Source organism: Cherax quadricarinatus, chromosome 14, assembly GCF_038502225.1.
Source record: "Cherax quadricarinatus isolate ZL_2023a chromosome 14, ASM3850222v1, whole genome shotgun sequence".
Lineage (NCBI taxonomy): Eukaryota > Metazoa > Arthropoda > Malacostraca > Decapoda > Parastacidae > Cherax > Cherax quadricarinatus.
Genome location: NC_091305.1, coordinates 39,392,246 through 39,417,464, shown reverse-complemented (window position 1 = coordinate 39,417,464; position 25,219 = coordinate 39,392,246). Strand labels below are relative to the sequence as shown.

General features: G+C 41.7%; 1 protein-coding gene across 3 annotated transcripts in view; it reads right to left on the bottom strand.

Moving 5' to 3' along the window:
• Positions 1-25,219, bottom strand: part of LOC128703856 (oxysterol-binding protein-related protein 1) — a 648,989-nt gene that overhangs the window by 597,766 nt on the left and 26,004 nt on the right. For all 3 annotated transcript variants that reach the window (XM_070084964.1, XM_070084965.1, XM_070084966.1), the window contains exons 7-11: positions 22,171-22,316; positions 13,825-14,040; positions 12,122-12,250; positions 4,874-4,999; positions 4,508-4,591 (exon numbers count right to left, since the gene is read on the bottom strand). In XM_070084964.1, the coding sequence (XP_069941065.1) occupies positions 4,508-4,591; positions 4,874-4,999; positions 12,122-12,250; positions 13,825-14,040; positions 22,171-22,316 (701 nt within the window). The remainder of the gene's footprint in view (positions 1-4,507; positions 4,592-4,873; positions 5,000-12,121; positions 12,251-13,824; positions 14,041-22,170; positions 22,317-25,219) is intronic.

Below are 25,219 nucleotides of genomic sequence, written 5' to 3'. Positions count from 1 at the left end.
GACTGACAACCTCAAATTCTACGACTTTAAGGGTGATGGACTGATTACATCGTCTTCACATCTCTACTGTTCCTGCCTACTTTCTGTATTCGACTGAAGAAGCCTACTGTGTAGGCGAAACGTTTCGGAATAAAGTTGTCTAACTGTTGCATATGTGTCTTACCTAACAACATTAACACCCCTCCTTCAGAGTGCAGGCACTGTACTTCCCATCTCCAGGACTCAAGTCCGGCCTGCCGGTTTCCCTGAACCCCTTCATAAATGTTACTTTGCTCACACTCCAACAGCACGTCAAGTATTAAAAACCATTTGTCTCCATTCACTCCTATCAAACACGCTCACGCATGCCTGCTGGAAGTCCAAGCCCCTCGCACACAAAACCTCCTTTACCCCCTCCCTCCAACCTTTCCTAGGCCGACCCCTACCCCGCCTTCCTTCCACTACAGACTGATACACTCTTGAAGTTATTCTGTTTCGCTCCATTCTCTCAACATGTCCCAACCACCTCAACAACCCTTCCTCAGCCCTCTGGACAACAGCTTTGGTAATCCCGCACCTTCTCCTAACTTCCAAACTACGAATTCTCTGCATTATATTCACACCACACATTGCTCTCAGACATGACATCTCCACTGCCTCCAGCCTTCTCCTCGCTGCAACATTCATCACCCATGCTTCACACCCATATAAGAGCGTTGGTAAAACTATACTCTCATACATTCCCCTCTTTGCCTCCAAGGACAAAGTTCTTTGTCTCCACAGACTCCTAAGTGCACCACTCACCCTTTTCCCCTCATCAATTCTATGATTCACCTCATCTTTCATAGACCCATCCGCTGACACGTCCACTCCCAAATACAGTGGACCCCCGCATAACGATTACCTCCGAATGCGACCAATTGTGTAAGTGTATTTATGTAAGTGCGTTTGTACGTGTATGTTTGGGGGTCTGAAATGGACTAATCTACTTCACAATATTCCTTATGGGAATAAATTTGGTCAGTACTGGCACCTGAACATACTTATGGAGTGAAAAAATATCGTTAACCGGGGGTCCACTGTATCTGAATACATTCACCTCCTCCATAGTCTCTCCCTCCAATCTGATATCCAAACTTTCATCACCTAATCTTTTTGTTATCCTCATAACCTTACTCTTTCCTGTATTCACTTTCAATTTTCTTCTTTTGCACACCCTACCAAATTCATCCACCAATCTCTGCAACTTCTCTTCAAAATCTCACAAGAGCACAGTGTCATCAGCAAAGAGCAACTGTGACAACTCCCACTTTATGTGTGATTCTTTATCTTTTAACTCCACGCCTCTTGTCAAGACCCTCGCATTTACTTCTCTTACAACCCCATCTATAAATATACAGTGGACCCCCGCATAGCGAACGCCTTGCATAGCGAACATTCCGCATAGCGAACGCTTTGTCCGCTAAAATTTTGCCCCGCATAGTAGACAAAAACCCGCTCAGCGAACTTCGTTCGAGACGCGTCCAATGTGGGCCCTCAGCCAGCCTCACATGTGCCGCCCGTCCCATTGTTTACCAGCTAGCCTCCGCGGTAACATTCAAGCATACACTCGGAATATTTCGTATTATTACAGTGTTTTCGGTGCTGTTTGTGGAAAATAAGTGACCATGGGCCCCAAGAAAGCTTCTAGTGCCAACCCTACACCTCAAAGGGTAAGAATACCCATTGAAATTAAGAAAGAAATCATTGATAAGTATGAAAGTGGAGTACGTATCACCGACCTGGTCAGGTTGTACAAGAAACCAAAATCAACCATCGCTTCTATTGTGGGCAAGAAAACGGCAATCAAGGAAGCTGTTGTTGCCAAAGGTTTAACTGTGTTTTCGAAACAAAGATCGCAAGTGATGGAAGATGTTGAGAGACTCTTATTGGTGTGGATAAATGAAAAACAGCTAGCAGGAGATAGCGTCTCTCAAGCGATCATATGTGAAAAGGCTAGGAAGTTGCATGACGATTTAATTAAAAAAATGCCTGCAACTAGTGATGATGTGAGTGAATTTAAGGCCAGCAAAGGTTGGTTTGAGAGATTTAAGAAGCGTAGTGGCATCCATAGTGTGATACGGCATGGTGAGGCTGCCAGTTCGGACCACAAAGCGGCTGAAAAATATGTGCATGAATTCAAGGAGTACATAGAAACTGAAGGACTGGAACCTGAACAAGTGTTTAATTGTGATGAAACAGGCCTGTTCTGGAAGAAAATGCCAAGCAGGACCTACATTACTCAGGAGGAAAAGGCACTCCCAGGACATAAGCCTATGAAAGACAGGCTTACTCTTCTCATGTGTGCCAATGCTACTGGTGATTGCAAAGTTAAGCCTTTATTAGTGTATCACTCTGAAACTCCCAGAGCGTTCAGGCAAAAGAATGTCCTCAAGGATAATTTGTGTGTGCTGTGGAGGGCAAACAGTAAGGCATGGGTCACTAGGGAATTTTTCTATAACTGGTTACACCATGCATTTGCCCCCAATGTGAAAGATTACCTAACTGAAAAGAAATTAGACCTTAAGTGCCTCCTGGTGTTAGACAATGCCCCTGGTCATCCTACAGACGTGGCAGAGCGACTTTATGGGGACATGAGCTTCATTAAGGTGAAGTTTTTGCCTCCTAATACCACTCCTCTCCTGCAGCCCATGGACCAGCAGGTCATTTCCAACTTCAAGAAACTGTACACAAAAGCTCTGTTTCAAAAGTGCTTTGAAGTGACCACAGACACTGGATTGACTCTAAAAGAGTTTTGGAAGGATCACTTTAATATCCTCAGTTGTGTAAACCTTATAGGTAAGGCTTGGGAGGGAGTGACTAAGAGAACCTTGAACTCTGCTTGGAAGAAACTGTGGCCAGAATGTGTAGACAAAAGGGATTTTGAAGGGATTGAGGCTAACCCTGAGAGGAGTAGTATACCAGTTGAGGAATCAATTGTGGAATTGGGGAAGTCCTTGGGGTTGGAGGTTAGTGGGGAGGATGTGGAAGAGTTGGTGGAGGAGGACAATGAAGAACTAACCACTGATGAGCTGATAGATCAACTTCAAGAGCAAGAGGCCAGACCTGGGGAAACTGGTTCAGAGGAGGGGAGAGAGAAATTGAAGGAATTGCCTACTTCAAAGATTAAGGAAATGTGTGCAAAATGGCTTGAAGTGCAAACCTTTTTTGATGAAAATCACCCTCACACAGCTATTGCAAGCCGTGCTGGTGACTATTACAATGACACTGTTGTGAAACACTTTAGGAAAGTCATAAAGGAACGAGAGGTACAGGCCACTATGGACAGATATGTTGTGCGAAAGAAGTCCAGTGACTCTGAAGCTGGTCCTAGTGGCATTAAAAGAAGAAGGGAAGTAACCCCAGAAAAGGACTTGCTACCTCAAGTCCTAATGGAAGGGGATTCCCCTTCTAAACACTAACACTCTCTCTCCCCTCCTCCCATCCCATCAATCATCACCAGATCTTCAATAAAAGTAAGTGTCATGTAATTGTGCATGCCTTTTTCAGTTTGTGTGTACTAAAATTAACATTTTTTTGTGGTAAAAAAATTTTTTTTTCATACTTTTGGGTGTCTTGCACGGATTAATTTTATTTCCATTATTTCTTATGGGGAAAATTCATTCGCATAGCGAACATTTCGCATAACAGCCAGCCCTCTTGCACGGATTAAGGTCGCTATGCGGGGGTCCACTGTATTAAACAACCACGGTGACATCACACATCCTTGTCTAAGGCCTACTTTTACTGGGAAATAATTTCCCTCTTTCTTACATACTCTAACTTGAGCCTCACTATCCTCGTAAAAACTCTTCACTGCTTTCAGTAACCTACCTCCTACACCATACACCTGCAACATCTGCCACATTGCCCCCCTATCCACCCTGTCATACGCCTTTTCCAAATCCATAAATGCCACAAAGACCTCTTTAGCCTTATCTAAATACTGTTCACTTATATGTTTCACTGTAAACACCTGGTCCACACACCCCCTACCTTTCCTAAAGCCTCCTTGTTCATCTGCTATCCTATTCTCCATCTTACTCTTAATTCTTTCAATAATAACTCTACCATACACTTTGCCAGGTATACTCAACAGACTTATCCCCCTATAATTTTTGCACTCTCTTTTATCCCCTTTGCCTTTATACAAAGGAACTATGCATGCTCTCTGCCAATCCCTAGGTACCTTACCCTCTTCCATACATTTATTAAATAATTGCACCAACCACTCCAAAACTATATCCCCACATATATCCTATATCCCCACATATAAAAATTAAAAATTACAGTACAGTATGGCTCAATACAATGCAGACATGCAATAAATAAACACTAACTATATTAATTGCATAATGTAATTACTAATGCCATTAGAGTACTTCATGTGATAACATCAATTAGAGTACTTCATGTGATGACATCAATTAGAGTACTCATATGATAACATCAATTTGCCTTGAAAAATAGAACAATAATGTTGCATCACCTCCTCTTGCTGCTTCATGAGGGACAAGCAGTGTGTGAGGCTGGTACTCATGTTGTGTGCTGTGCTTGCCAACACTGAGAACCTCTGCAAGCAAAAAACAAACATCTCAACAATTCAGTGCATGATGAACAATGATAAGCCTCAATATATACATTTATGCACTTATACAAGCTTGTGAACAATGTTACCCCCAATCAGACACTGATGAACCAAACCAAACCAGTACCTGAATAACATTGCATACACCTTAGTGTACAGTACCTTAATAACATTACATACACCTGAGTGTACAGTACCTAAATAACACTGTGTACACCTGAGTGTATAGCACCTTAATAACATTGTGTACACCTGAGAGTACAGTACCTTAATAACATCATGTACACCTCCTTGCTGAGAGTGGTCAAGGTCCAGAGAAGCCAGAGTGGCCATCACCTCCTCTACTTGTTGCTCCATCAGTTGCTGGTGGGCCGTGGCTGTCTGCAGTGCATCCTTAGCAAAAATAAAATGAATTTAGCCATAATATGAAACAAGGATTCATGTCATTTAAAAATTTAGATAGATTATATAAATTTTTTTGTATGGTATTATATACAGTAGACCCTCATATTACAGGGATTTATTTGGCACATTTTGGTTATTACACTACTGAAAAATTGCAGCATAATTTTATACACTTCGTAAAATTAGCTTAACATGGTTCGGTTTGTGGGGGAAAAAAATTTGGAGCATTGCCCATGGGATATTTCCCTAGCTCAGGCCACTGCCTGGCTGTGGGTGAGACCACTATCTCCGCAGGGTTGCACTGGGCTTCAAGGCAGCAAAAGATCGCTTCACCTTGCTCCTTTGTGGTAATGCATCAGGTGATTTCAAGTGTAAGCCCTTGGTTATTTACCACACTAAGAATCCTCATGCTTTGAAAGGTGTAGATAAAAACACCTTACCAGTAATTTGGAGGTCAAACCAGTCAGCATGAATGACAGAGGAAATATTTATTGACTGGTTTAAGCATCACTTTATTTCTGAAGCCAAGTTTTACCTTGATAATTCCCATACTCATCCAGAAGCTTTGCTGGATGTGACCCTACATGTAAAAGTTGTATTTTTACCTCCAAATACAACATTTTTAATACAGCCACTGGATTGAGGAGTTATTAAGTCATTCAAGTGTAACTACACAAGAAAAGTGATGAAAAAACTAGTTTCATCAATGGACTCTGACTCCAACCTGACAGTACCAAGCTTCTGGAATAATGTATAATGTACTGCAGGGTAAAAGAAGCCAGAGATCCATTACAGAATTTATGCACCCTCCAATACAACCACTGACTTTAGTACCAGAACCTCAACCATCCACTTCTGCTGACAACCAACAACCATCCACCTCAGCCAAGTAGAGCCACACCATGCATCTCCACTCTCTTCACAATCAATGACATACACCAGCAACCACAATTTAAGGTAAATAATATTATTTCTGTTACATTTGTAGTCTTAAGCAACAAAAACAACATTTTCATTTATTTTTGTAAGATCTGGATATCTAAAAAAAAAAGTTGTTTGGCTTTTGGGGGAGCTCCCAAGAATGTAACCCTGTTTTTCCCATAAGTTCTTCAGTTTATATAATATGGATTTATCTAACATGGCATTGTCAGGAACATAGCTACCATGTAATATAAGGGTCTACTGTATATAAATCTAGTAAGCCTGTAGTTTTCACTGGAAATTCTGTGTGTTGTCAAGTTATAGCAGTACAGTAGTTCCCCTGTATCCGTGGGTGATATGTTCCAAAACCTACTGTGGGTGCCCGAAGCCATGGATAGTAGCAAACTCTATGTATAAGTCGTGTTTCATTTACATACCCACTATAAAGTTTAACCGATAAATTAACAACAATAAGGCATTACGATGTAGATAGTTGGAGATCGTCGATGGTGGACATGTAGTTTGTTTTTCAACCTTTTGGAAAAACATCTTTCTTTCCAGCTCATCAAACATTTACAGGAGAGGTTCTAATGTTTCAATGATTAAACGGGTGACTTTAATGCTGCGTTCTATCATAGGATCATAATTCACAATTTTTTCCTTTAAGGTCTGTGCAATGAGAAACACTTCGACAAATTTTTGCAATGTCCACACTACTGGTTCTGTTTCAGTTTCTTCTTTCTCATCTTCCTCTTCCTCTGTTAATGGCTTGACAAGCTCTTCTAATTCTTCATTCGTCAACACTTCTTGATGTTCTTCAATAAGTATCAAGTCAAAAATTATCACTTTTTCAGTGATGGGAAGCACTTCACGGCTTCTCTTAAGCTTTAAACAACTGCCACCAACACTACTTTTGTAATTTGGGTCCATTATTAAGCAAAATTAAGGGTTATTTTCACAACAATACTGCAATAATGTGGCAACAAATGTGGACAGTGAGAATACTATGGTGGGTACAGGGCCAGGGTGGGTACAGGGCCAGGGTGGGTACAGGGCCAGGGTGGGTACAGGGCCAGGGTGGGTACAGGGCCAGGGTGGGCACAGGGCCAGGGTGGGTACAGGGCCAGGGTGGGTACAGAGGACAAAGAGGGATGAGTCACATACTGAGAACGATGGGGCAGGAAGGTTTCATCATGTTACTCTGAATAGCTGGCAATCTGAAACTTATCATTTATTTCCGGAATTTTCCACTTAATATTTTGGGCCATGGTAAACCACAAATAACTGAAACCATGGAAACCGAATCTGTGGATATGGAGGTTCTATGGTATATTTGAGGTTCCAATTTTCAGAGAGGAGAATGGGAAATGAAATACTTGTTACGATATGATGAATGATAAGTGTAGTGCAATAAAAAGTGCAAGCAGGTGACAATAATGAAGAAACACATGATGACTGTGATGAATGGAAGGTGATGAATATAAGAACGAAACTGATTAAGTTTGAAGAAACAGTATTGAAGAGGGGAAACTGCTTTGCTGTTCTTCAGAAAGGATTTATAGATAATGACAAGAACAGAGATAGGACAAATGCCTCAGCAATTAAAAAAAAAGAATATACAGAACTCATTTTTGGAGACTCACAGAGTAGATATATGGACAGAGCATTCAGTAACAGGTATAAGAAGGTAAGATATGGTGTATGTTCCCCTGAAGTTGGTGTGGATATGGTTAACAGGTTAGATAACTTCATGTCAGGTAATGGGAACAACTCTATTACCTGCCTCAGTGCTGGAGACAGTGATGGTGGGAAATGCACGAGAGATAATCTGCTTCTAAAGTAAAGACGATTATTGATATATTTAGATCACAGGAAGGGATATTAATCATATGTGGCATTTAGCCTAGAAGAAGATAGGGCACTGAATGAATGTATAGGGGCAACTGGTGTAAAATACTGGCAAGACAAACACTGCAAGGGACTGACACTTCCATTCATTGACAACTGGTATAATTTCTATAACAAACTTGATATGTATGTAAGTGATAGGGGTACAGCTCTCTGGGGCAAGGGTGATAGTAGTCACCAGTCTGCTTGAGATCCATGCCGAGTTGTATTAGACTAAAATGATGGAAGATTGAGGTATGGGCATATAAGACAAAAGGGTTGCAGGATTAAGGGTGAAAGAAACAAAAACTGCCAAGATACATTAAGAAATTGGTCAAAAAAGAAGATAGCTCATACTCAACATTATGGTACTGTACTTTAAAAATAAGTTTTCAAGGATGTAAAACTTTAATGTAGCCTCCAGCAAGGTAATAGAAAAAACCCACTTACAATTTTTGTTCTTAAACAGGAATTAAAACACTGGTTTGGAAGTAGTTGAAAACGATTAGAATAATAATAATGATAATAATAATAATCATCTTTATTTCTACAAGTACATGTACTGTACAAGATATACAGGCCTAGCTGACATCAATTACATACTACTATATAGAAAGCCCCTTGTTATGTAGAGCATTTCAGGCAAATTAGGTCAATTTTGTTCCAGGATACGACCCACACCAGTCGACTAACACCCACGTACCTATTTCACTGATAAGTGAACATGGACAGCAGGTGTCTTACGGAAACACATCCTAATATTTCCACCCATACTAGGGGTCGACTCCTGGACCTCAATGTGTGAGCTGAGTGTGCTAGCAATTAAGCTACAGGACACCGTAGTAATGTAAGCACACCATACAAGTGTGAGTAGGACCTCCCTATCATGGTTTACTACAGTGCTACTCTATCAGCACATGGAATAGTTTATAGATTTTAACTCTTCAGAAAAATTACTCATAAATGAGCTGACCTCTTACTGTCTGCCCAAAAAATTGGCATTAAAACCTCAACCTAAACTCAAATACATATTGTATGTAGACTGTTGCATCTACTAATTCTTGTGTCTTATATGTGTGAATGATAATGTTCCATCATTCTGTGTAAAGAATGTTTCTAGAATTCATTCAGCATCCTTTTTTTCAAAGTTTGCAATTGTAACCACTTATTTTGCCTGTTGACTGTGCTAATTCACTTTTTTTTTTTTTCCAACAAGTCGGCCGTCTCCCACCGAGGCAGGGTGACCCAAAAAAGAAAGAAAATCCTCAAAAAGAAAATACTTTCATCATCATTCAACACTTTCACCACACTCACACATTATCACTGTTTTTGCAGAGGTGCTCAGAATACAACAGTTTAGAAGCATATACATATAAAGATACACAACACATCCCTCCAAACTGCCAATATCCCAAACCTCTCCTTTAAAGTGCAGGCATTGTACTCCCCATTTCCAGGACTCAAGTCCGACTATATGAAAATAACCGGTTTCCCTGAATCCCTTCACTAAATATTACCCTGCTCACACTCCAACAGATTGTCAGGTCCCAAGTACCATTCGTCTCCATTCACTCCTATCTAACATGCTCATGCACGCTTGCTGGAAGTCCAAGCCCCTTGTCCACAAAACCTCCTTTACCCCCTCTCTCCAAACCTTTCAAGGACGACCCCTACCCCGCCTTACTTCCCCTATAGATTTATATGCTTTCCATGTCATTCTACTTTGATCCATTCTCTCTAAATGACCAAACCACCTCAACAACCCCTCTTCTGCCCTCTGACTAATACTTTTATTAACTCCACAACTTTTCCTAATTTCCACACTCCGAATTTTCTGCATAATATTTACACCACACATTGCCCTTAGACAGGACATCTCCACTGCCTCCAACCGTCTCCTCGCTGCTGCATTTACCACCCAAGCTTCACATCCATATAAGAGTGTTGGTACTACTACACATTCATACATTCCCTTCTTTGCCTCCATAGATAATGTTTTTTGACTCCACATATACCTCAACGCACCACTCACCTTTTTTCCCTCGTCAACTCCCAAGTATCTGAAAACATTCACTTCTTCCATACTCCTCCTCCCCAATTTGATATCCAATTTTTCTTTATCTAAATCATTTGATACCCTCATCACCTTACTCTTTTCTATGTTCACTTTCAACTTTCTACCTTTACACACACACTCCCAAACTCATCCACTAACCTTTGCAATTTTTCTTTAGAATCTCCCATAAGCACAGTATCATCAGCAAAAAGTAACTGTGTCAATTCCCATTTTCAATTTGATTCCCCATAATTTAATCCCACCCCTCTCCCAAACACCCTAGTATTTACTTCTTTTACAACCCCATCTATAAATATATTAAACAACCATGGTGACATTACACATCCCTGTCTAAGACCTACTTTTACCTGGAAGTAGTCTCCCTCTCTTCTACACACCCTAACCTGAGCCTCACTATCCTCATAAAAACTCTTTACAGCATTTAGTAACTTACCACCTATTCCATATACTTGCAACATCTGCCACATTGCTCCTCTATCCACTCTATCATATGCCTTTTCTAAATCCATAAATGCAATAAAAACTTCCCTACCTTTATCTAAATACTGGTCACATATATGCTTCAATGTAAACACTTGATCTACACATCCCCTAACCACTCTGAAACCTCCTTGCTCATCCGCAATCCTACATTCTGTCTTACCTCTAATTCTTTCAATTATAACCCTACCGTACACTTTTCCTGGTATACTCAGTAAACTTATTCCTCTATAATTTTTACAATCTCTTTTGTCCCCTTTCCCTTTATATAAAGGGACTATACATGCTCTCTGCCAATCCCTAGGTACCTTCCCCTCTTTCATACATTTATTAAACAAAAGTACCAACCACTCCAACACTATATCCCCCCCTGCTTTTAACATTTCTGTCATGATCTCATCAGTTCCAGCTGCTTTACCCCCTTTCATTCTACGTAATGCCTCACATACCTCCCCCCCACTTACATTCTGCTCTTCTTCACTCCTAAAAGATGGTATACCTCCCTGGCCAGTGCATGAAATTACCGCCTCCCTTTCTTCCTCAACATTTAAAAGTTCCTCAAAATATTCTCGCCATCTACCTAATACCTCCCTCTCCCCATCTACTAACCCCCCTACTCTGTTTTTAACTGACAAATCCATACTTTCCCAAGGCTTTCTTAACTTGTTTAACTCACTCCAAAATTTTTTCTTATTTTCATTAAAATTTCTTGACAGTGCCTCTCCCACTCTATCATCTGCTCTCATTTTGCACTCTCTCACCACTCTCTTCACCTTTCTTTTACTCTCCATATACTCTGCTCTTCTTATAACACTTCTGCTTTGTAAAAACCTCTCATAAGCTACCTTTTTCTCTTTTATCACACCCTTTACTTCATCATTCCACCAATCACTCCTCTTTCCTCCTGCCCCCACCCTCCTATAACCACAAACTTCTGCCCCACATTCTAATACTGCATTTTTAAAACTATTCCAACCCTCTTCAACCCCCCCCCCCACTACTCATCTTTGCACTAGCCCACCTTTCTGCCAATAGTCGCTTATATCTCACCCGAACTTCCTCCTCCCTTAGTTTATACACTTTCACCTCCCTCTTAATTCACTTATCACTCAGAAATCCCACATATTAAAAATAGACAAGAAATAGTACTGAACATATCAATCCAGTACAGAGAAGAATAGCTGAAGATTAGAAGGAATTTGAAGTTTGAAGTAATGAGTCCCTCAGCCTGGAGTCAATTTCATCAGTCGATCACATTGACTCCAGGCTGAGGGACTGATTACCTCAAACTCCTTCTGATTGACAACCATTCTTCTCTGTATTGGACTGAGGAAGCCACTGGTTGGCAAAACATATCCATAATAAAGATACCCAAGTGTTACACAAGTGTCTAATTCACAACAAAACAGAGAAGAACATTAGGGAGAATTTTTATAACACTGAGGTCAGCTCACATGACATGATTTTTGTGCCATAGCTGGCACAGATTGTGACTTTACAGGTCAGAATAGCAGAGGTCTAAGTGTCTAAGTACTAGGTTGATTCAAAACAAAGTTTGATATACAGTAGTGACATGTCACTTAAAAAAACATGTCATTTCAAAAGATAATCTTCATACAACAGCTTGAAAATGACCACAACACAATGATTTACAAATTTCTATAAATTTAATGAAACAATGAAACTTAAACAGAGTGAATTATTTTTTACTAAAGTTAATTTTACATACAACAATATTTACTTACAGACATACAGCCAAGAGGTTTAACAGTCCTGTCAACATCATCATCATCATCATCGTTGTCCACACAAAGACCGTGTTGAACATAATGAGTTGAAAACCTAATGTGGTTGTTCAGTACAGCTACCCACTTCTGTAAACACAATAAAATAATATTATAGCTAGGTCTTGATTAGTGTGAATAATGAATTCCGTGAAGTGCAGTGGTTTCATTATTCGAATTCGCACTATATTATACATGTATGTAATTTTTGTGCACAATTTGAAGAGTTTGGGGGAAACTTGCATTAATTAATATCGTACTAAATAGAAATTCGCACTTTTCGAATTCACACTAATCTGAGACCTGGCTGTGTATCATACCATTTTAAAGCAAGAAATATTATTTTCTGTGTGGTGATAAATGAACCATTTGGTGTTGCCTCTCCATGCATCAGTATTAAACCTTCCTACCACTTTCACCTCAAGCATTTTCACATCCTTGAATGTGAATACTACTTTAAAGTATAGGCATGGTGAGACTTGGTGGGTTAATACTGGACTGCAAAGTCTGCTTCATTATGGTAAGACAGCTAAAGATCAAGTGATGGTGAAATATGTTTTCTTCTTTAGGTAACCCTGTCTTGGTAAAAAATGGCCAGTTGGTTACAAAAAAAAACACATATTAGACAGGGAAGACACACAGCCACACATACACATGTGGAAAAGGATACAAGTACAGTGGACCCCCGGTTAACGATATTTTTTCACTCCAGAAGTATGTTCAGGTGCCAGTACTGACCGAATTTGTTCCCATAAGGAATATTGTGAAGTAGATTAGTCCATTTCAGACCCCCAAACATACACGTACAAACTCACTTACATAAATACACTTACATAATTGGTCGCATTCGGAGGTGATCGTTATGCGGGGGTCCACTGTACACAGTTTAGGATATTTATTTAAAGGAAATTCTTTGCCACAATATCTTCATCAGTTCTAACACAGAATACTCTCAGGGGTGTAACTACTATGAAACTAATGAAGCTTAAGCTTCAGGGCCCCTAATCCCAGAGGGGCCCCGAGAAGCAGCTTTAGTCCATATTGCTTAAAAATTTTGGGTTTACTATATGAGAAGGGGCCCCCCATAACAGTTCAAGAATCAGGGCCCTAAAAATGTAGGTCCACTACTGAGTACACTGGATTAGGACTGATTGTCAATATCACTATACCACTCATAACCACGTACGTAACACATTTGTCTATATTTATTAATACTAAAAACAATACTTGCAGCACCTTCATGTAATATTATGCTACGGGGTTGGGGAAAAGAAGTACAGTACAGTAAATAATATAGAGAAATATCAATGGGAAGAGGAACACCCACATTACTTTCCCAATGGTTGAGTTTTTATGGGTAACCTAAAAAATAGAGTTTCCTGCATATTATATTTCCTTTATAGGCTATAAGAGGGATAATAAGAATGGGAAGAGAACTGAGGTAGGATAGAGCAGTGTAAAAGGTTGTAGGTAAACAGGAAGAGAGAGGTACGAAAGGTTAAGTGGCCTGACTACTTTTTAAGGGAGTGGTTTTCATCATACAGTGACGAGCATTATATACATGAATATTGAACTACTACCTCTTAATACAATTACCAACTCATAATATAATTTAAAACTTTATACAAGTAACACTGAAGTAGTCTCACGGCATAATTGCTGACCTGTCTGTTAATGGAAGCCGGGTGTAATGGGTCAGGGGTGGCTGCCAGACGATGGCAGGTGCCATCGTTGTACTGAATAACAAACATGGCACCATCCCCGCCCACCATGGGGATGACTTTACTGTTATCCAGGTACTTGTAATCTCTCCTTCGTACACCAGAGCTGGCATCTGCACGACTGTTGAAGAAGGTCAACACACCTCGCTCCAGCACACCCTGAAAGTTCAACATTAAACATTTCCTCATGCAATAAATTACTCGAAACAATTATATGCTTTTAATGTATATTGGCAATCTTGTTGCATTATTATTGCTAGTTCATCTGTCTTTATATATAATTGTTACTACTACACCAAGGTACGGTGGCCCGAAAAAGAAAAGCTTTCACCATCATTCACTCCATCACCGTCTTGCCAGAGGCAACATTAACACCCCTCCTTCAGAGTGCAGGCACTGTACTTCCCATCTCCAGGACTCAAGTCCAGCTTCCAGGTTTCCCTGAATCCCTTCATAAATATTACCTTGCTCACACTCTAACAGCAAGTCAAGTCCTAAACCATTTGTCTCCATTCTCTACTAACACACTCATGCATGCTTACTAGAAGTACAAGCCCCTCACACACAAAACCTCCTTTACCCCCTCCCTCCAACCTTTCCTAGACCGACCTCTACCCTGCCTTCCCTCCACTACAGATATATACTCTCTACATGTCTGAACTACCTAAGCAACTCCTCCTCAGCCCTCTAGATAATAGTTTTGGTAATCCCCCACCTCCTCCTAATTTCCAAACTACAAATTCTCTGCATTATATTCACATCACACTTTACCCTCAGACACGACCTCTCCACTGCCTCCATCCTTCTCCATGTTGCAACATTCCCCACCCATGCTTTGCACTCATATACTCTCATACATTTCCCTCTTTGCTTCCATGGGCAAAGTTCTTTGTCTCCACAGACTCCTAAGTACACCACTCATCTTTTTCCCCTCGTCAATTCTATGAGTCACCTCATCTTTCATAGACCCATCTGCTGACACATCCACTCCTAAATATCTGAATACATTCACCTCCTCCGTACTCTCTCCCTCCAATCTGATATCCAATCTTTTGTTACCAAATTTTTTTTTGTCCCCATCACCTTACTCTTTTCTATTTTCACTTTTAATTTTCTTCTTTTTACATACCCTACCAAACTCATCCACCAACCTCTGCAACTTCTCTTCAGAATCTCCCAAAAGCACAGTGTCAACAGCAAAGAGCAACTGTGACAACTCCCACTTTGTGTGGGAGTTGTCACAGTTGTCACCACAGTTGTGTGGTGACATCACACATCCTTTTCTAAGGCCTACTTTTACTGAGAAATAATCTCCCTCTCTCCTACTGGCTCTAACCTGTGCCTCACCATCCTCGTAAAAACTTTTCACTGCTTTCAATAACCTACCTCCTATTCCATACATTTGCAACATCTACCACATTGTTTCCCTATCCATCCTGTTATATGCCTTTTCCAAATCTATAAATGCCACAAAAACCTCTTTACCCTTATCTAAATACTGTTCACCTATATGTTTCACTATAAACATTTTGTCTACACACCCTCTACCCTTCCTAAAGCCTCCTTGTTCATCTGCTATCCTACTCTCTGTCTTACTCTTAATTCTTTCAGTAATAGCTCTACCATACACTTTACCAGGTATACTCAACAGACTTATTCCCCTATAATTTAAGCACTCTCTTTTGTCCCCTTTGCCTTTACTTTGCTTGAATTTCCTGAACCTGTACTCCCTGGAATGCAGGCGGGAGAGATACATGATTATATACACCTGGAAAATCCTAGAGGGACTAGTACCGAACTTGCACATGAAAATCACTCACAATGAAAGCAAAAGACTCGGCAGACGATGCAACATCCCCCAATGAAAAGCAGGGGTGTCACTAGCACGTTAAGAGACAATACAATAAGTGTCAGTATAACAAGTTTGTTTGGTAGGGCTGAAAGCGGGTGGTTAATGATAAACATCTTCGGAGGCTTCTTACTTTATTGTTAAGTAGTGGTGGGTACAAAGGCTTGTGTGTTGTGCCCATGGCCCGGGAGGGCCATGCCCATGAGGGAGAGAGAGTAGGCCTTCTTGACTGAGTGACGTGAGCGGCCAGAGTGAGAGTGAGGCAAGGGCGGGCAGGCTGGCGTGCCCACCGAGAGGCCTGGCTACAGAGGGCAGCACCTTAGTGCGCGAAATATGAACTAAGCTGGCAGAGAGCATGGGCTGTCTGTGCAGACAGTACAGGCTGTCTACATACGCTCGGCCACCTACCGCGCGTCGTCCCGACGCGACAATACTGGTGGTAAAAAAAACTCGGTCTCTCTCTCGTAGGAACAGGGCACAGTACACAAAATAAAAACATGTATATACATATGGACATGGAAAAAAAAACTTCCTACAGGGAGGGAAGAAAAAAACATGTGGTGTGTGCTAAACATCGTGGTAATAGGCAGTGAGCGTCGAAGGGCATCACTGCACGCCTTCCTGCGTCTGGACAGATACTGCAACACAGGAGACATCGCTGCGGCTGAGCTGTGACGTAACAGGGTACGGTCTCCTCTGGAACAGTGAAGCAGTCATCGTAGGAGTCGCTGCAGGTTTTCACTCAACCTGGGGCACGACATGCTGGTGCCCTCGAGTGAGGCGTCGACAAAACTCGGCAACTGGGCAGGACTTCTGGCAAGCGACTCAGGAGGACACTTCTCGACTGGTACTGTCGCTGGGCTGTCACTGCCGGCGAGCGTGGAGCGAGTTGTGGAGCGAGTCGTGGCAGAGACGACTGGGCGAAACATCTGGGAGTCGTAACATCATACACCAGACTGCAGTGAGAGAGCTAGCAGTCAAAGTGACATCTTCTTTGTGCAGGCTGCTCACTGAAGCTTGTGACACGAGGCTGACACAGCGCCTGCCGACAGGGCTAACTGCAGCTTGACAAGTGTCATTCTCTCGGCAGTTGGAGTTATAGCAGAGGTTAGTCTAAGCGTCCCCAGACTTGTTTCTCTACATATAACTGCATTCTGAAGGTCTGGAGGTGAAGTGAAACAAATCTCGATGGGAAATGTAGCAGGTACGATTCTGCAGAACATCACGAGCGACAAGCATAAGAGCTTTCTGTACAAGAGGGCTCGGACTCGGCTGTCTGATATCAGCTGTCAAACACACTGGTCACATCGGGTGACTTAGCACAGTGGTGCTACTCAGTTCTGGCTCAGACCTCACTGGACACACGGAAACTACACACACCCGCGGTACATGCGGTACACTAACATGTGAGAACACTAAGAGGAATTAATTAATGCATGACATATATCTTCTCGACAATACTGAAATAATTACTAGAAACACTCGATGTGACATCATGTGATGTCAGGCGTGATGTCGCGAGGTGATGTCAGCAGCACTGTGACGTCAGCAGACATCTCGAGCTGACGTCAGGCAGACATCGTGACGTCATGAAGTCGGGCAGCATCGCTGGTGACGTCAATGTGATGCGGGCAGCAGACCACAGCATGTGGCCTGGGACATCTGGCTTGGTAACTCACGTGGCTCGTAGATACACATGACATCGTCCACACCCAACGTGGCGTCGGGATCCACGTGGCGTCGTGATCTACATGGCATGCTGATCCACGTAGCTTCGAGTGGCCTCGGGCACTCGGATACACAGCTCTGGCAACCATTTCACACGGAAAACAGCAGAAAACACAGCAGAGGGAGTGAGTAGAGGGGAGTGTATGGTAGTGTGGTGGCAAGGAGCGTGGGTGAGTGTATGGCAGGGCAAGCATCTGGCCACTTTCTCCTCCTCCTCCCCCACCCACAAACACAGGGAGACACACTGGGTGCAGAAATCACCACAAAACTCACCTCTGGCTTGCTGAAACAGCTGTGCTGAGCTGAACAACAACATACAAGTGACGCTGAACACGTGACTTGAGAAACAGCATGGGACGCTGTTTGTACCTGTGTCTGGATGCTCAAACGTGCAGACACGACATAAGGATAACTCGTTGAGAGACGGATGCTTCTTGTATAGGGTGATGAAGTGAAGATGACTTCATACCTCTTCCTTCCTCTCTCCAGGCAAACGCAACTGCTGCGACCACCACTGCTACCAATGTTTAATGAGATTATTTGGTAATCTGCAAAGCGGGGTGTAAATGATAAACGTCTTCGGAGACTTCTTACTTTATTGTTAAGTCGTGGTGGGTACACAGGCTTGTGTGTTGTGCCCATGGCCCAGGAGGGCCATGCCCACGAGGGAGAGAGAGTAGGCCTTCTTGACTGAGTGAAGAGTGTCGCCAGAGTGAGAGTGAAGCAAGGGCAGGCAGGCTGGCGTGCCCACCGAGAGGCCTGGCTACAGAGGGCAGCACCTTAGTGTATGAAATATGAACTAAGCTGGCAGACAGCATGGGCTATCTGTGCAGACAGTACAGGCTGTCTACATCAGGGGCCCCGAGACTATTCAACTGCCTCCCAGCACACATAAGGGGGATTACCAATAGACCCCTGGCTGTCTTCAAGCAGGCACTGGACAAACACCTAAAGTCGGTACCTGACCAGCCGGGTTGTGGCTCGTATGTTGGATTGCGTGCAGCCAGCAGTAACAGCCTGGTTGATCAGGCTCTGATCCACCAGGAGGCCTGGTCACAGACCGGGCCGTGGGGGCGTTGACCCTGGAACTCTCTCCAGGTAAACTCCAGGTATACAAAGGAACTATGCATGCTCTCTGCCAATCCTTAGGTACCTTATCCTCTTCCATACATTTATTAAATAAAAGCACCAACCACTCCAGAACTACATCCCCACCTGATTTTAATATTTCTATCTTCATCCCATCAATCCCAGATGCTTTACCCCATTTCATTCTACCTACCACCTCATGAACTTCCCCCACACACACAACTCACTTCTCCTCACTCTTACAAGATCTTATTCCTCCTTGCCCTATAAACGAAATCACAGCTTCCCTGTCTTCATCAACATTTAACCCTTTGACTGTTTCGGTCGTATATATACGTCTTACAAGCCACTTTTTTGATGTATATTCTTTCTTTCTTTCAACACATCGACCATATCCCACCGAGGTGGGGTGGCCCAAAAGGAAAAACAAAAGTTTCTCCTTTTACATTTAGTAATATATACAGGAGAAGGGGTTACTAGCCCCTTGCTCCCGGCATTTTAGTTGCCTCTTACAACACGCATGGCGTACGGAGGAAGAATTCTGTTCCACTTTCCCATGGAGATAAGAGGAAATAAACAAGAACAAGAACTAGAAAGAAAATAGAAGAAAACCCAGAGGGGTATGTATATATACACTTGTACATGTATGTGTAGTGTGACCTAAGTGTAAGTAGAAATAGCAAGACGTACCTGAAATCTTGCATGTTCATGAGACAGAAAAAAGGACACCAGCAATCCTACCATCATGTAAAACAATTACAGGCTTTCGTTTTACACTCACTTGGCAGGACGGTAGTACCTCCCTGGGCGGTTGCTGTCTACCAACCTACTATCTAGGTTGACGTATATTTTTTTTTTTTTTCAACAAGTCGGCCGTCTCCCACCAAGGCAGGGTGACCCAAAAAAGAAAGAAAATCCCCAAAAAGAAAATACTTTCATCATCATTCAACACTTTCACCACACTCACACATTATCACTGCTTTTGCAGAGGTGCTCAGAATACAACAGTTTAGAAGCATATACGTATAAAGATACACAACATATCCCTCCAAACTGCCAATATCCCAAACCCCTCCTTTAAAGTGCAGGCATTGTACTTCCCATTTCCAGGACTCAAGTCCGACTATATGAAAATAACCGGTTTCCCTGAATCCCTTCACTCAATATTACCCTGCTCACACTCCAACAGATTGTCAGGTCCGAAGTATCATTCATCTCCATTCACTCCTATCTAACACGCTCATGCATGCTTGCTGGAAGTCCAAGCCCCTTGCCCGCAAAACCTCCTTTACCCCCTCTTTCCAACCCTTTCGAGGACGTATATATACTCATAAATTCTAGTGGCTTCAAATCAAGCAGGAGAAAGCTGGTAGGCCCACATGTGAGAGAATGGGTCTGTGTGGTCAGTGTGCACCATATAAAAATTCCTGCAGCACGCACTGCATGAGAAAAAAAACTCTGATTGTATTTTTTAATTAAAATGCTGACTTTGTGGTCTATTATCGTATAGTATTTATGGTTGTATTCTCGTTTTCTTGGTCTCATTTGATAGAATGGAAAACATATTATAGAAACAGAGGTGATTTTGTTTGATTTTACTATGAAAAGAACATTGAAATGGAGCTCAAAGTAGGGGAAATGTTTGATTTTTGCCGATGTTCAAAAGTAAAGAAATGATGTCATTTTCCAATAAATGTCCAAGTAGCCATTCTAATATGCAGTCATGAATGGGTTGACATTATTTATACAATTATTACAATATTGCAGTAGTCTGCATAACAGTAAATCTTCTATTTTTTGTTTGAATAAAAATTCAAAATAGAAAGCAAGAGTAATATCAGAGGAGCCTGGAGACGTGACTGATGAACAAGAAAATGTTATTTTAGAGCCAGGAATGTCTGCCTTGTTCATTCTGGACCCTATTTTGAAGTTTTCATATTTTACAATTTTCATGAAAAATTGGCCAAATTGCAAATTTCTGACCATGTTATTGGGTAGTTGAAATCAGTAAATGGGCAGTTTCTTGTACTCAATCGATAGAAAAAATGGAGTTCTAAAGAAATAGCTATGAGTTTGGTCGACTGGAACCATGGAATTAGCCAAAAATAGGGTTCAAAGTGGGCAAAATCGCCGATTCGTAAACATCGCCAAGGTCGTAACTTCGCAAGAGTGTAATTTCGTCAGTTTTCCATCAAATTTTGTTCTTATGGTGTCATTACAATCGGGAAATGATTCTCTATCATTGCATAAGAAAAAATAATTTTTTTTCTCGGAAATTTTGCGACACCAGGAGACACCTCAGGATTTGGGGTTGCAACAGTCAAGGGGTTAACACTTCCTCAAAATATTCCCTCCATCTTCCTGATACCTCTAACTCTCCATTTAATAACTATCCTCTCCTACTTTTAACTGTCAAATCCATTTGTTCCCTAGGCTTCCTCAACTTATTAATCTCACTCCAAAACCTTTTCTTATTTTCAACAAAATTTGTTGATAACATCTCACCCATCTCTACTACTAATAGTAATAATAAATAACCCACACATAAGAGATTGAAACATATAACAACATTTCAGTCTGACTTGTACCACTAACTAGTCATAAAGAAGTGTGAAGGGAAGAGAGCCAGAATATATACAAGAAAGGGGCAGGGACATGAGTTGTGTAAAGAGAGTAGGGAATAATATTAGTAATACTATTATTCTTTCTTTCTTTCAACACACCGGCCGTATCCCACCGAGGCGGGGTGGCCCAAAAGGAAAAACGAAAGTTTCTCCTTTTACATTTAGTAATATATACAGGAGAAGGGGTTACTAGCCCCTTGCTCCTGGCATTTTAGTCGCCTCTTACAACACGCATGGCTTACGGAGGAAGAATTCTGTTCCACTTCCCCATAGAGGTAAGAGAAAATAAACAAGGACAAGAACTAGAAAGAAAACCCAGAGGGGTGTGTATATATATGCTTGTACATGCATGTGTACTGTGACCTAAGTGTAAGTAGAAGTAGCAAGATGTACCTGAAATCTTGCATGTTTATGAGACAGAAAAGAGACACCAGCAATCCTACCATCATGTAAAACAAGTACAGGCTTTCACTTTACACTCATTTGGCAGCACGGTAATACCTCCCTCGGCAGTTGCTACCTACCAACCTACTACCCAGGACTAATGACTTATCTCAGCTTTAAAAAACAAATTTATATTTTCAATGAAAAAACACATAAGACTTTTAACTATTTAGCATTCCAAGGCATTGTAGAGGATCCACATGTATTGTGACTGGAAAATTCTAGAGCCTTAATGAAAACATGAAATTGTTGATACTGCCTTTAGCCACTACATCTCACATCCCAAAGAATGTGATCAGCTGTGAAAAAAAATGCAGTTCTAGACTTGGGAGAGTATTTTCAATTCATTTGTCATCTCTCCTATATAAGAATAATGAGTGGACTAAAAAATTTGCAGGAAAAACTATGAGTTACAACAGAACTTGCAGGAGTAAACCAATATGACATACCAGAAGCACATCCAAATCCTTCATCATTTTGATGAAAAAACAGTATAGGTTTAATGTATTCTCTTATGTACAGTTTATTTGGATAACAAATAAGTAGAGGACTCACCCAAACCATCCTCCAGCCTAATATACGCATTTGTCGGAGAAGTGGACCTTCAAATCTGGATACACTATGGTGGAAACTGCGTACTGGCTGTACCTTCAGCACTTGTTGCATCTGCTGCGTCTGAGCCAGTTCATAAGCAGTTTGACCTGTGTAAATACAGAAATGTGATTATCTAGTCATAGCTGATCTATAAACCTCTCCTGTATAAACTAATAAATGTAAAAAAAAGAAGAAAAACTTTATAAAGTTTGCTTCTTTTTTGGGTCACCTTGCCTTAGTGGAAAATGGCTGGTATGATAAAAAAAGAAGAGTGACCTATAATCTGACTGAAAACTTGAGAAAATTACAAAAATTATGCCAGTGTAATTTGTTTACAAGTAAAAGGTCACAGGTTTAAACTTTGGGCAGGGTGACATGAGAAAAAGTCTCTTCACATCAACTGCTCCACTTCACCCAACAGTCAACAAGTGCAATATGTGAGGATCTTTTTTTTATTTTTTTCACTGCACTGGACATCTCCCACCAAGGTAAGGTGACCCCCCCCCCCCAAAAAAAAAAAAATGCCCTCACCATCATTCATTCAATCACTGTTTTTCCAAAGGTATGCTGACATCACAGCACAGATGGCCCTCTAAAGTGCAAAATAACCATCTCTCCTTCAGAGTGCAGACACTGTACTTCCATCCCTCCTTCAGAGTGCAGACACTGTACTACCCACCTACACCCCTCCTTCAGAGTGCAGACACTGTACTACCCACCTACACCCATCCTTCAGAGTGCAGACACTGTACTACCTACCTACACCCCTCCTTCAGAGTGCAGACACTGTACTACCTACCTACACCCCTCCTTCAGAGTGCAGACACTGTACTACCTACCTACACCCCTCCTTCAGAGTGCAGACACTGTACTACCTACCTACACCCCTCCTTCAGAGTGCAGACACTGTACTACCTACCTACACCCCTCCTTCAGAGTGCAGACACTGTACTACCTACCTACACCCCTCCTTCAGAGTGCAGACACTGTACTACCTACCTACACCCCTCCTTCAGAGTGCAGACACTGTACTACCCACCTACACCCATCCTTCAGAGTGCAGACACTGTACTACCTACCTACACCCCTCCTTCAGAGTGCAGACACTGTACTACCCACCTACACCCCTCCTTCAGAGTGCAGACACTGTACTACCCACCTACACCCATCCTTCAGAGTGCAGACACTGTACTACCTACCTACACCCCTCCTTCAGAGTGCAGACACTGTACTACCCACCTACACCCCTCCTTCAGAGTGCAGACACTGTACTACCTACCTACACCCATCCTTCAGAGTGCAGACACTGTACTACCCACCTACACCCCTCCTTCAGAGTGCAGACACTGTACTACCTACCTACACCCATCCTTCAGAGTGCAGACACTGTACTACCCACCTACACCCCTCCTTCAGAGTGCAGACACTGTACTACCCACATACACCCATCTTTCAGAGTACAGGCACTGTACTGCCCACCTCCACCCATCCTTCAAAGTGCAGACACTGTAATACCCACCTACACCCCTCCTTCAGAGTGCAGGCACTGTACTGCCCACCTCCACCCATCCTTCAAAGTGCAGACACTGCACTTCCCACTTCCAGGACTCAAGTCCTGCTAATCAGTTTCCCTGAATCCCATCATAAATGTTATCTTGCTCACACTCCAACAGCACCTTAAATCATATAAACCATGTGCTTCCATTCTTACTCTTACACTCTTGCAAGCCTGTTGCATGCCCAAGCCACTAGCACTCAAAACCTCCCTTACAACCTTCCTTGAACCCTTTTTGGAATGGCCCCTACACTGACTCCTCACCCTCACCCCAGATTTACATGCTCTCAAGCAGTGATCTTGGATAAGACATGCGTAACCAATTCTCAGTCTACAGAGAATCATCTCAAAAGCGATGATTCTTGTTTAAGCAACTTTGCAGTGTACTTTCACGTGGCTTTTATGGTTGTATTTCTCGTTTTCTTGGGCTCATTTGATAGAATGGATGATATTTTACAGAAATAGAGATGATTTTGATTAGTTTCAACACTGAAAGTAGCTTGAAATTGAGCTTAAAGTAGTGGAAATGTTTAATTTTTGCCAATAATCCAGAGTACACAGATTACATCATTCGTCCAATACCCGTCCAACTGGCCTGTCTAATACGTCTTCACAAATGCGCTGACATTATTTATACAATTATTACAATAACGCAGCAGTCTGCATAAGAGTAAATTTTCTAATTTTTTTGTGTAAATATCAGTAGTATCAGTTATCATTAGTATCAGTAGTATGTGCCTCATACATAACCATTGGTGAATCACTCAATGACCATTACATGACTCACTGCTGACCTTAGCATGACATCATGAGTCACCCTTTGAATGCCGTACCCTTGGGCACTGGCCTCAGTTTCCATCGAGATATTGCAGAGTAGAAAGGTCAGGCCAAAGCTCTGAGTGCTCCCTTTATCATCTTATTATACCAAGACATCCAACATTAGTGTTATTTACTCCAGATCCATCAACGAACCCCCACGACATAAATAAAAACTCAAAATGGAAAGTAAGCGTAATATAGGAATGGCCTGAGGATATAACTAATTATTTATTTTATTATCACACTGGCCGATTCCCACCAAGGCAGGGTGGCCCGAAAAAGAAAAACTTTCACCATCATTCACTCCATCACTGTCTTGCCAGAAGGGTGCTTTACACTACAGTTTTTAAACTGCAACATTAACACCCCTGGGAATGTCTACATTGTTTATTCTGGACCCTATTTTAAACTGGCATTTTTTAAATTTTGTGAAATTGGCCAAATTACCAATTTCTGATCACTTTATTGGGTAGTTGAAACAGGCAAATGGTTTCTTGTATCCACTCAATAGAATAGAAGGAATACTAGCAAAATAGCTATGAGTTTGGTTGACTGAAACAATAGAATTGGCTGAAAATATGGCTCAAAAGTGGGCAGAATTGCCAATGCGTAATATTGCCGAGACTGCTAACTTTG